This window comes from Grus americana, chromosome 5 (genome assembly GCF_028858705.1).
Source record: "Grus americana isolate bGruAme1 chromosome 5, bGruAme1.mat, whole genome shotgun sequence".
Classification (NCBI taxonomy): Eukaryota; Metazoa; Chordata; class Aves; order Gruiformes; family Gruidae; genus Grus; species Grus americana.
In genome coordinates, this window is record NC_072856.1 from 21,878,543 (window position 1) to 21,891,601 (window position 13,059).

General features: G+C 38.2%; 1 protein-coding gene across 10 annotated transcripts in view; it reads right to left on the minus strand.

The window, feature by feature from the left end:
* Positions 1-2,021: 2,021 nt before the first annotated feature.
* Positions 2,022-13,059, minus strand: part of SLC1A2 (solute carrier family 1 member 2) — a 107,260-nt gene continuing 96,222 nt past the window's right edge. For all 10 annotated transcript variants that reach the window (XM_054827379.1, XM_054827388.1, XM_054827383.1 and 7 more), the window contains one exon: positions 2,022-11,157. In XM_054827379.1, coding sequence (XP_054683354.1) covers positions 11,083-11,157 — 75 coding nt within the window. In that variant the 3' untranslated portion in view covers positions 2,022-11,082. The remainder of the gene's footprint in view (positions 11,158-13,059) is intronic.

Genomic DNA, 13,059 nt, shown 5'->3' on the forward strand with positions numbered 1-13,059 from the left:
GGCGGGTGCTTTAAATACTCATCCTTGTACTACAGAAGCTCCACAAACAGTGTGAGGCCTCATTCCTCCAGATCCCATCCTTGTGAATTTTGGTGGGCGGCAGTCAGCTTTGTAATTCATCTATGCAAACACATTTTGCTTATCGCCACAGAACCTGCCTGCCTTGCTAGCACTGCCACGACCACAAGACCTGATCTTGCATGCAATCTAGTTTCCTTCCTGTGCCTGCTGCAGCAGAAGAGGTTTTTTTGTTGCATGCTATCCATGTGAGACAGCAGCAAGCCACCTGCCAAGGCTGTGAAGCCACCTCAGCTTTGTACACCTACACAGGGCTCTGCACAGCTTGGGGGAGCTTCGGCAGCACAGTGGCACTAAACTCTGCTGGGCTGGTTGTACATTCTTGCAAACAGCTCTTGCTAGCCCAACTGAGTGTCATTTTTAATGTTGTTTTCCTCCTAAAGCACTGTAAGTTGGGGCCACCTGTTTCTTTCATGTCCTTGTCCTGTTTACATGTACAATCTAATACAAAGGAGAAGATTGTTTAAGGTTTAGCAGGCCTGAAGTGTTATCTCAGTTTTTCTTTCATGTCTGAGAGGCGATACAGAAATATCTCTTAATTTGGGTCAATGATTCATGACTCACTGTCTTCTGTAGCACCTTATAGCAGATAGCAGGAAAGCAGATGCTTTCCTGTAGAGAGGGACACATTCCAGATACAAAGGTACTCCTGAAATAATCTTTTTCTCTAAGGCTGAGGACATGGCCAAAGAGGGGCACACAAGGTGCTTGCAAGGGCTTAGAGAATCAGCTTTTGAGGTATGTATTTTCAAAAGGAAAAACTTCATATAATTGCAGAATTGTCTCCTGCATGGGTTGGGTTTTTTTAGGTAATTCTCACAGAAACATTGCTTTGAAAAAGCAACAAATATAGGTCACAGTGTCAAGCCTTTCATTTCAAACTTTTTGGCATGATGTGTAAAACAAAAGAATAACCACCTTTTATGGAAGGAATTTGAATGCACACAGGGCACGTAAAATATGTCAGTGATGGAAAATCCTGAGCGCAACAAACTTCGGGAGGGAATTTTATGTCAGTAGCATGCATTTAACACTTGTTAATGAGGCCAGATCAGGACATTTCTACCTCTGGCAGAAAGCAGCAACATGGTACAGAAACGGCAGCAGATAGCCAGGACCTCAGAGTTATCTTTTGCCCAAAGATCTTCCTAGCACCACATTAGGACTTGGTTCCTTACTGACTCAGAGGGCAGATCGCCAGCTGAAGTGCTGCCAAAGCCACTTCCTGCCGTGCCTGGATTTTCTCTGGAAACTTCTCAAGTGGATGCTGGCCTCGGTTAGATTAGTAAGAAATAAGCCCAGGGTTGTGCAGACTGTTAAACCTCACAACCTGGGTTTCGGTTATGTGTCTTGATCGCACAATGATTACACTATCTCTGTAATGTGTGCTACTCTGAGCATAAATGTCAGACCTTTCTCTCCATACTTAGCAACCGCCAGTCCTCTGGGCCATGGTTCACTCCATGAGCATCTCTTAAATCATGTATTAAATAGAGCTGATTTCTTTACAAAGTGCTCCAGGGGCTCAGCTACACACTTTATTTACTTTTTTTTTTTTTAGAAAGGCTATGAGGAAGAGATTTATTTTTTAGCAGCCAGGAGAGGGAAGTAGGTTTCTCAAGCAACTGCAACCATTGCATTGTATCCTCCTACTCTTCTAACATCTCTTTCCACTTCTCTAGACTTCATTGCCAAGAACTATAGTTAGTGCATCCTGGCCTTTGTGGCAAATGAACTCAGTTGCAGCTGGTACCCTGGAATATTTGCAGGATACAGTGAGGGGTGAGATTTCTAACACTTTGGCAAAGTCAGGTCCATCTTCTACCCTGCCTGCTGTTTTCAGAGCAGGCAGCCTCTCACATCAGACTGCTTTATCTAAAATCCTACCCAAAGCATTCCCGCATTGACCCCAGTCTGACATTAAAACTCACAGATATAAACCATGAAAATTATCAATCAACATTTATTGATGATATGTACATAAGAGGTACAACACTTAGTGAAATATTATATTCATGACTATTTCCAGTATAGAAAGAATGTCTACTTTTTTTTATACATGAAAGTTACAGAAATCAGTTCACACCGTAAGAAAGCATTAAAAACAAATGACTATCAATTGTTGTAAGGAGGAAAGGATCTGAACTACAAAAATAGACTCAGTCTACAAGGCATTCCAACTACAATATACAAGAACAGAGCCCAGAGTTGAGAGAAGTTTTATCATCTGCATTCATTAGTTTTTAAACAAACTGTGCTATAGATACTGTACAGTAAGTTATTTCAAAATCTGGCGAACTTTTTGAAAGACCAACTATATCCCTATTCCTTTTTATTCTTTTTACATGAAACATGTCAAAACATCCCAGCTCATGCCTGGTCACTTTTAAGAGGGTGAAAGGTACGATGAATAGGCAATGCACAGCTGTGGTGTGCAATTCATACTGAAGCATTGTAATGGGACTCGCCAAGGATACTTCCTATGCTTTGGGGCCTGATTTTGATCTTACAGGAAATTATTATATATATGAGAACCAGGCACAGGGTATCTAGGAATGAACCAGCTGCTTCTTGCTGTCCCAAGCTCTGTCAGAACCACCTTCAAGTTTTGCCCCAGAAATGTCTTATTTTCTCACAGATCTGAACGGTACCCCTGATTTCAGGAGATTTTTGCTACTGACTATGTAGTTCATATGTCTGTTTTATGATCAGACATACTTTTTAAAAATAACAGGCTTGTACACCAACCACAGTAGCTTGAGGAGCATTTAGCTTTGCATTTCATTTCCAATATCTATTAATATCCTTTTGTAACAATGAAAGAAACAGTGCACCTTCACCTATGAATGTATTCATCTTTCTGAAAGACTGTTCCTGTAAAGGGGATGAAGCAGAGGTTCCTACTTTGACTTCTTGGGCATTCTGGAGAGAATCAGCAGCTCTGGGCTGCCTGCAGCCTTGCCCACTCACAGCCATGTGACTGCACTTGCTTTGTTGGCATCTGTGGTCAAGGAGAAACTGGAAGTGACTCAGAGGGATCCTGTGATGCCGTGACATGACTAAGGGCTGAATGATACACAGTGCACAAAGAGTCAAAAGCAGCCAGGGCATGCAGCAGGAATGCAGTTACATGGATTTCTCCTTATTCATTGTGCCAATTTAAACAGTGATTTACTAAACTTCTGGTGATAAAGAGTCCCAATGTTTCAAACAAACAGGAGGAAAAAAACCAGAAACTAATCATTCTAGGTGAGCATTAATTTTTAACATCATAGCAATTGCATTCACAAGGCAGCAAATCTATCACTTTCACTCACTGCCAGGGAACTACGCACATGCAGGTACTAGCACATACCACACTGGTTAGACAACTGAAAACTAAAAATAACATATTTACAATAAGTTGGCTGCATACATGATTCTGAATATTATCAGAACAGGATACTCCATAATAGACAGATAAAGCAGTTACTGAACCGTGGAACCTAAGCAGTTGAATGGCCAAAGGGAAACAAACTCAGATACAAATGAAAAACAGAAAGTAGAACAAAATTTTAAAAGACAGTCTAATTTTCTACCATGGCTCAGTACACAGAAACTAATTAAATTAAAACACTACTACGCATACTTTATACACCATTTCACTGAAATTACATGTTGATAGCTACATTGTCTACACTAAGTGCAGAGAGGCACTGGACATCATGCATCAACAGAATGTCAAAACTAGTATCAATAAGGTTTTACAGCTATTCGTTACTCAGCACTATTTTACCTGTGGTTCCTATGAAGATAATACCTGGTACATCTGATTTAAAATACAAGAAAGAGATTAAAATACAAGGGTATATCAACACACTTCCTACATGTATATCTACTAGAAATCTAGTCTCTAAAACCTCAGCAGAATAACATGGCCTCATATATTTCTGAATAGTTGAAGACATACCCAGTAGCAGTCGCACTGGGACAGCAGTACTTGCTGGTCAATGTTTTCTTTGTTTTGAATCACAGTCAAAGAGATAGCAGGCCATAAAAGATTTTTTGCAATATATTTGTTATGAATATCTATATTAATTTATTTTTATTCCTCTAAAAACAGTTCCTTGTTAATTAAATAGAAATTATTATAGCCACAGCCTTAATGCCAACAAGTATTTGCCTAATGGGAACAGATGACCATAATAGAGAAGCAACTCTCACTTCTACTGGTCAAAAAAAATATTGTGGTTGTCCTCTTTAAAATACATAAGAAAGCAGGAGGTATTTGTACAGATCCTACCCAATTACATTGGTCCTATGGTGGTTCTGTTGGTCCCTTTTCAAGAAGGCAAAGGTAGGTGGCCAAATCATGAACTCTTTCCACAGGCTGAACTCACATATGCTGTATTGTAGCAAGATGGACTGGGTACCTGATAACATATTTTTTGCCTACCCAGATCTCCAGTTTTCTATAAACTGTATTCTGAGTTAGTCAATTATACATGATCAGATCCTAAGAAAGAACTGCAGGATTTGGCAAAGGTAACACCAGGAAAAATGACAAAAATGAGGGACGATTGCCCAAGACAGTCAATCTAGAAGATTGTTCAGAGTATTATAACACTGTTCCATAATGAACTGCAGCATTGAAGGACATCTTGAAATTCCTATTTGCTTCTTGCATTTTGTGCTTTGTTTATAATTTATCACTAAATATAACACAAAAATATTTCATCGCACCTAAATGTTATAAGAAAACTGGTTTTGTTCTAAGTTACAGATCACCTTTAAAGGATTATCCCCCACCTTATACCATCATATAGAAAACATTATAAGAAAATATTAGCATGTCTGTAAATTACAGATATTAGGTAATTTAGTTTAGTCTACACTGTAGTTTCCAGAGAACAAGTACAAACCCCTAAAACCTGTATTAATAACTAAATCAGTATTGAGCATATAATATTTAACAATATAAATAGGTATGCAGCTTTTTCTCATGCATTCTACAAGCTAGAGTTCACACCAGATCATAGGAAACGGGATATATGTAAGAAAGGAGCAGGATATATTGGATGGACATTTATGCAATTGTCTTTAGGAAGGAAGGACAACCTGTAATACACAAGAAGTCACAAGCCCATACAAAACACCAAAATGAAAATGCTATAATCTACAATATTGACTGAAAAATCAATTTGTAAACGCAGTTTGCATACAGTCTTTGAAAAACTACAGAAAAAAATAGAAAAGAATGATACAAAAATCCCTGCAAACTATACTATTTATGTACAAAGCAATATACAGGTACCAGACAATCCAGGTTGTGTGATGCTGCCTATGACAGGTTCTCTTCATGTAATGGTGTGCACCAAAGAGCATCATTAAAAACAATTGCAGGACTCCTGAATTTTGAAAAATCAGACTAGAAGGATTGGACAGGCTGGCATCGATTAGCATTGGCTCTGCAGCAGTATGTAATTAGAAGTGAAAGGGGATCAAAGGTTGGGTGAAGTGAGAAATCTCACAAATCTTCTTGCCTCCCCAAATCCTGCATTAGCCTGTTTTTTTTCCATCCTGGACTAGTAGAGACCTACTCAGAGGCTCAGCCATATGCTCTAGGTTTTTTCAATGTTTGGAGCCTGGGTTTTCCGTAAGACTCATAGTTGCAACTGCACAACCATCTTATCTGTTAGGGTTTATATCAACCTGGTAGTGGGAAGTTACCAAGTTTCCCCCAAGCGGGGGAAGATGTCTCTGGGATGGTGAGCACATGCAAGGGATGGTTCCTCAGAGCCTTGTGCCAGGGAGCCCACTCATACAAGAAGTAAAAGAATTACCAGCACCTGTGCATCAGCAGCGGTTTGACTCATTCATAGCAGCAGATTTCAACTTAGCATCAAATATGATGGGAGGGAGGCACTCATTGTACAGTTTGTGCCCAGGCAGTGTTGCTGGGGACTTTACTGGGAGTCCTGACTTAGGTGTGCAGAACTGCAGTCTGTGCTTTGTCTGAGGAACACAGAGAGACACAGCCTTTGTGTCTATGTGGGAAGAAAGATCAATAACTTTGGAAGGAATATGCACTAAATACATTGTTTCAGGTAAATTGTGAGTAAGAACATAGCACTTTGAAAAATAACATGGCGAAGCTGAACAATTTGTTTACAGCTGGACTGCCACCTTTGATACTTCAGTATTGCAATTCCTTTTTTTCTTTTTTTTCAAGTTCTTGAAGCTACATTCTATATATCATTATGCAAACAAAGGAAGTTGGGTAAATATTTTTCCTTCAAAGTCATCAATATGATTGGAGAGAAGAAAACATCTTCCTGAGAGTGCTTTCTGCTGGGAACAGAAGCTTCTACATAGTCTTATATGGTGAATTATAGCTGAGTCCCAATGGACTATACACCTATCATAATAACTAATATGAAAAAATATCTTAATTGTGGCCTTAGAACTAATAAAATCAAGGCTAGTCTTCTGGCTCGTATTACAGTATGTTTTTATAAAGTGCCCTTATTTATCCTTCTGTAAAATAACTCAAATGCAGCAATAAAAGTAGACAAATGGAACTTAATGAAATGAGACACAGTTATACCTTTACACCTTCACGAAAGGATTCTTCTAAGCCCAGCACTAAAGCTCAGAGCCTTTTTAAAGGTAATTACAGAAGTGGATGTCAGAGGTGAGGTTTAATACTGCCTACGGTTTTGGGGATTTGTGCGATTGCTGCTGTGTTGCTACAAGACTGCAACAACACAAGCGAAGGCAAGGAAGCAAAGAAAATCCAGGCAGTTGCCAGAATAAATTTGTTCAAACGCTGTTGCTGCAGCTTCTCAGATGAACAGTCTGCTTTTCTGAGTATCTACTGTGGGAAAACTAATGGCCCTGGAAGTGATGGAAAACAAATCAGAAATCTATATTACCAGACATTTTAAAGTGAAATGAAGTTTGGAATTCCATGTGCTTTGAGAAAGAAATTGAGATCAGCTGTATCTCAGGGAAGAAATGGGAAAAAAACGTAATGATAGTGAACCTTACTTTTGTAAGTAAGGATCTTTTGTGTGAGTTTTAAATTCATTGCTGGACTTGTAGCATAGAAACAATTATGCAAAAAAGCAGAAATCTTTTGGATGTGAGAATCAACGTCATTATTATAAATAGCAGACAAAGACTATTCCCTAGGATGGGACTGTGAAATGTCTTGTAACTTAATGAAGACAGGAAGGGACTTGACCTCTCCTGGAAGCCCATGACTCCCATGTGGCGCTTTCATGTAGTCAGAGCTTTGCAGGCACAGGTTTTACTGCAGCAAACACAGTTTTTCAAAGACATACTGAGTTTCTCATCAATTCAAATGGAAGAAGCACATCCCATAATATGGTTCAAATGGCTCATCCCCTACTTGTTTGAAGCACCTTCATGTATAAGATCCACACGTTTCTCACAATGCTGGTGCAGCCTTTATCTTCTAAGGGAAGCAATGAACAAATAAATTCAGTAGCAAAGTGCTCCACCTCTTCTTTAGTTTTAATATACAGTGTGCTTTAGTTTCAGTGAACAGATATTATGAGAATGCCGACCTAGTTTCAGCAGTAAATACATAAAGCAAATGCATAAGCATGTACTTAATTAAGCATGCCATTAACTGAGTCTTTGCCCAGTCTAGACTTTTCCATGTGCCAGTGTGCTGTAAGCAACCCAAAGAGCAAAGGATATCACAGCTGCACAGACAAGGGTGGGGGGAACTGACAGAGCAGCAAACAATGAATGTATAAAGAAATATTAATTTGTTTAGGAACTACACAGAAAACAAATCACTTTCCACTGTGCTTTTCCTTTAACTTTGCCACTCCAGCACTGTGAACAAATACAAAAGATTTGGCAGATGAAATTAATGCATCAACACTCCTAGTGAAACTAAAAAGACACTGGCCAGTAACCAGCACTGCCTGCTGAAAACCTGAACCTTGTATTAGCTGAAGTGGCTGGTCTCTGGATTATTTTCTGTTTATTTACTTAAGTAGCCTCATGTGGAATGAGCAAATTGAGAAATGCAAGCCAAGAGTGAGTGAGTTACATTTTCCCAGAGAAATGGGAAGCTTTTTGATGGTTAAATACAGTGCTGCACTGGAGTAACACTATATTAAATATTCAGTCAGGATAAAAGCAGAGGAGTATACCAGAAACAACATTTCTCCTTCTCCTACATCTACATTTAAATAGAGAAATACCATTGTAATTATATTTTTAAATGTCCCTGAGTTACTGTATCTACAGAATTACTATTTTAAAATCACAGTCTGCTATTCTAGTCTTTTCAAAAGACCCAAATTTATTCTCCCTTATGTAGGTGGGGTTTCTCTAGCATGTCATTCCTTCCACCTCCAGTCTCCATCCAAAGAAGCACTCTTCAAAGGACAATACATCCCAAGTGGATAAGTGTAAGCATATTATGTTTTGCAATATGTAATTTTGTGGAGCTGCCTAGTCACAAGTTGCTGGCATTCCTATTTGTTTCCAACTGCTAAACAGTTTCAAAGGACAGCTAAAAGTCTAGGGACCAGTTTTGTAAAGCTACTTTTAAGGCAAGCAATCCATGTGGCTGCTCCTAAGAAAGTGCTACAGTGAAGAGGATGGCAAGTCATCTGTTAATCTCTTAACGGGTGAGCTATGCAATGAAACAGATCGAGAACCAGAGTAAGCACTGCGTGTTATTCTTGCATATAACTACCAGCCAAGTCACAACAAATTTCACTTGATGTGAGTTAGCACTCTTTAGAATACCTACACACTATTGCAGGCACAGTTCTAGCACATAAACCAGTGGTAAAAATGTCTTCGAATGCAAATTGGGAGAAGCAGCAGCTAGCTATAGGTTAACTCTGGATAGGCTAATACCAATTACTGAAGAAAAGAGGAGACAACCTGCCTACCACTTGTCTTAATAGCCTACAATTCCATCCCTCACAAAAAAAAAAAAATCCTTAAGATGCTTCAGGAGGCCTCTGGAAAAGGTCTCTACCTCTAATACATGTTAGAGGCCTACAGAATTCACAGTGGCTCAATATTTATTAAATTATATAGGCCATTTGACTTAGGCTTGTAGCCATGGCATGCAAGTGAGGACAAAAATACAATAGCAAGAAAAATATTCCATGACAACAAATGCTTTGAAGCATTTCAAATGAAGGATACTCTGACAATGGACTTGAACTTGCACATCATTAATCATGCAAGTAGCCTTGGCTGGCCCAGGTCCATGTGCATTTTTGGAGATATTTATATGAATGCAGATGAGCAAAAGCAGATTATATTTGTATTTTAATAGCTTCTACAGAGCTAAATACATTATTCCTGTTTAAACCCATGACAGGTCTGAGCACAGACACTGAATGACCTGTATCCATGAATGCTTCAAGTCTGTTTTCTGCCATTTTTAAGTTCACCGTATGCTCATATTCTAATTCATTCTGAGAACCTCTGAGAGCTCCACCAAAAATTGCACAAAGCTTGTTCTGTAGGTAGAGCCTCCCAAGGCCACATGGCTCAGCATTGCTATAGAACATTGCTAATAGTATAATGGCATTCACCAGTGTCTTAAATTGCTGAGTATTAACAAGCACCTTTAAAAACACTTCGCAGGGTGATTATTGTGACTAATTTCTTCTGACAGGATGAGTCGGCTATACTATGTGGACTAAACACCATTTCGTTAATTCAGACACCATGTGCTCTAAGAAACATTTCTTTGACATTAGAGAGTTATATGAATTGTTACTCTGCAAAAGAGAGAGAGAGAGAGACAGATTCAATGTTCTGGTCTAAATCCTGAAATTCTGGTTTATTCTTCATTCAGTCCTAGCCCTGGCCAAATTCTATCAACCTTATATGGAATTTGGCTTAGCAATGATTTCAGGATTTGGCCATTCTTTGAAATATGACATATACTTGAAAGACGGCTTTCACTTCATACCAAATGCTACTGATGATCACATTCAAAACCTCTCAGTTTCTTAGAGTAATGGATTCAGAATTTGTTTATAGCTCATTATCAAGTACCCAATCATGACATCTGTGATCGATCTTAGTAGTACCTTATTTGAGTAGTCCTGTCCACATGAGGAATCCCTCTGACATCAGGGGACAGAAGGGTGAAGAGTAAGGTGCTACCTACTTTGATTAAGAATGACATAACTGAGCCCACGATATTCTGTATTTTGCACATCAGGCATAGATTTAGTGAAGGAACTACCACCCCTGCAATAATACTGCCTTGTATTACATGATGCATTGTGGTCACACAGCAGCACAGCCCCATCATAAAATAAAGGCTGCACCTGCCCTGGGACAGCTGATAAAAACACATCGCATTCACATCCAAATCTAAAGTCTTGTCTTGATGCTAAGTATTAGTTGTACTGATCTAACAAAATGTCTGGGATAATTTATTGACTTCTATACATTAATCTTGCCCTGGATCTAAGTTGAGTTTAAAGTACAACTAGGCACAAACATACAGTGCTCGTTATTATTAAAACAAATAGAAATCTTTATGGACATTTTCAAGAGATATTTTAGCCATACAGTGCTAAATAGATCAGGTATGCCACAAGAGTCACCAAAACACTTGAAGGTTTACGTGGTGTTATGTTTCTCTTGTATTTGTGACCCTGAGTCCCTATAGTGAGCTTTGACCTTCCCATTTTGCAGCATTTACATTCTCTGTGTCTTGAATGAAAGGGGAGGCAGGTGAGGGCACATTGCACTGCATGGAGTATTCTCCAGCTGCATCATCCAAACAGTAACACAAGGGAGACAAATGGTTATGGATCATTGCTTGGCAAAGACACTACAATGACTTGATGAGATCTTTGCTAAATTTCAGTTAAGAAATTAAGTAAGCAGAAACTATAGATGTTAAACAGAAAAAAGAGAAATCTTCTTTAATCATGATATCTTTTCCCAGAAGGTAACTTCAGGGCTTATTAAAGATGGAGCTAGGAATCTCTTCCCCTAGTTTTCATGTTTCCAAGGCTCTTCTTCAATAACACTGAAGTCTGCAGATTTGCCATTCGTTGCCAGTGTTACCTGCAAGTAATTATCATCAACAACCAACTTAAAGGCCAAGGCACTTTGACAAGAAAAGTCATGAGTTTTATATGGAAGGTCATGCTATTTACAGGAATTACATACACCATGTTTTATTATATATGTAAAATGTATTTATTCAGAATTCACAACACTCCCAAATAGTGAGACTCTTGTTCATTTGTTATACTGACTAGAAAATGTTAGCAGTAGAAAAAATGTTCCACATTTTCTTAGCCTTTGCTGTAGGTTTTTTTTTTTCAATAAATATTACACATTCTACTCCTTTTTATCTGCTACAGATTTTTCTGGATTATTTAAAAAACAGATTACTTTTTTAAATGTAGAAAGTCATATTTTTTTCAGTGGAATTCCTTAGCAAAGCGGGATAGCTGATGCAAGGACATGAAAAATATGCAAGGCCAGAATAATCATAGATGTGTATCTATACAAACTTACCTACAATTACACCACCTTTAAAGAGATGGAGGAAAAGACATGCTGTGAAAGTATTGTTCATTGTACCACTGTTTCTAACAATGCAGTGAAAGATTTTTACTATAGTCAGACCAAAAATTCATAATAATGCTATGTTTGTCTCACATAAAGTACAGCAAAATATCACCCTTGCCTGTAAAGATACATGCTAAAATTTTTCATTTTTAAGTATGGTAGAAGACTTATAGTGATCTACCAACTCACAGCAAACGCTGGCGAGTATGTTGCATCCCAGAAATCACCATTAATATACCTATGCTTCAAGAAAGATATCTCCAGCCAAATGACTTAGAAGATTTAAAAAGGTAAAATGTCAATTTAACTTCACAAAAGTGATCTAGATCTTTATAATTGTGAGAGGACCTTTCATTTAATTCTAAATGGACGGCTCACTCTTTCCTAACTTACCTTGTAAGTTAACATCCTCAGCTTCAAATGAAAACTTAAAGACTGAGCTGAATTTCCCCATGCTGGATAAACTGGATGCATGGAAGTATTGGGACATGGAAACATGACAAAATGCACTGATTTTTGAAACAAAGTCAAGCTATTTCTTAGATAATTGAAAGGGGGAAACATGCAAATACAGGAATGAACAACTTATTCAGAAATGAAAATCACATAGAGTCATGTGAAATACGATAATAAAAAAATACAAAAATATTGTGCAATAACAACCACTCTACCCCATACAAAGATAAACTACTTATTAAAAATTTACATTGATCATGCAAAATTATAAACTACTAGTGCTATACATGGAATATATTACATAAAGTAAATAGAAAGGACATGCTAGTTGACTAGCTTTTCCAAATTCTGACCAGAGTTGCAGTGAGCTTTTCAACCCACCAGTGCATTTGACACGATGAAGAGAGGTCTCTTCAGACTTAACAGCTGACTGTTTTGAAGCCCCAAATCCTAGACTCTGCTGCTTTTGCTACTGTAACACTTGGGAGCTGTAGACCACTTCAACAAGATCCAAATGCTTTGCAAATGTCAGCATATATTCATAGCTAATGAAGTAGACTGTAACATCACATCCTTTTGGCAGTTTGCAGACATGGACAAGACAAGTGAACTGCTCAGAGTCAGTCTTGTGCTCAATCCAGTAAACCCTGACTCTTTTCATGAGTTTAAAAGTGCAAAATGAGATCACAAGTAGAGCAAACCCAAAACAATGTAAAAGAACAAACACTTCTAGCTCATAAATCACTGGTCCCAAATTTTAATAAAATGATGTGCTTAGGATGACACACTGCACCATTAATCTATGTTTTTGAGGTAAGCTAATGCCTCAATTGAGGTAAATGATAAGAGAAACTGAAGGAGAAAAGGAAATGCAGCAAGTATTGCATCAACAGGCTACTACTTTGTAGCTTGACTTGAACCTCTGTGCAAATC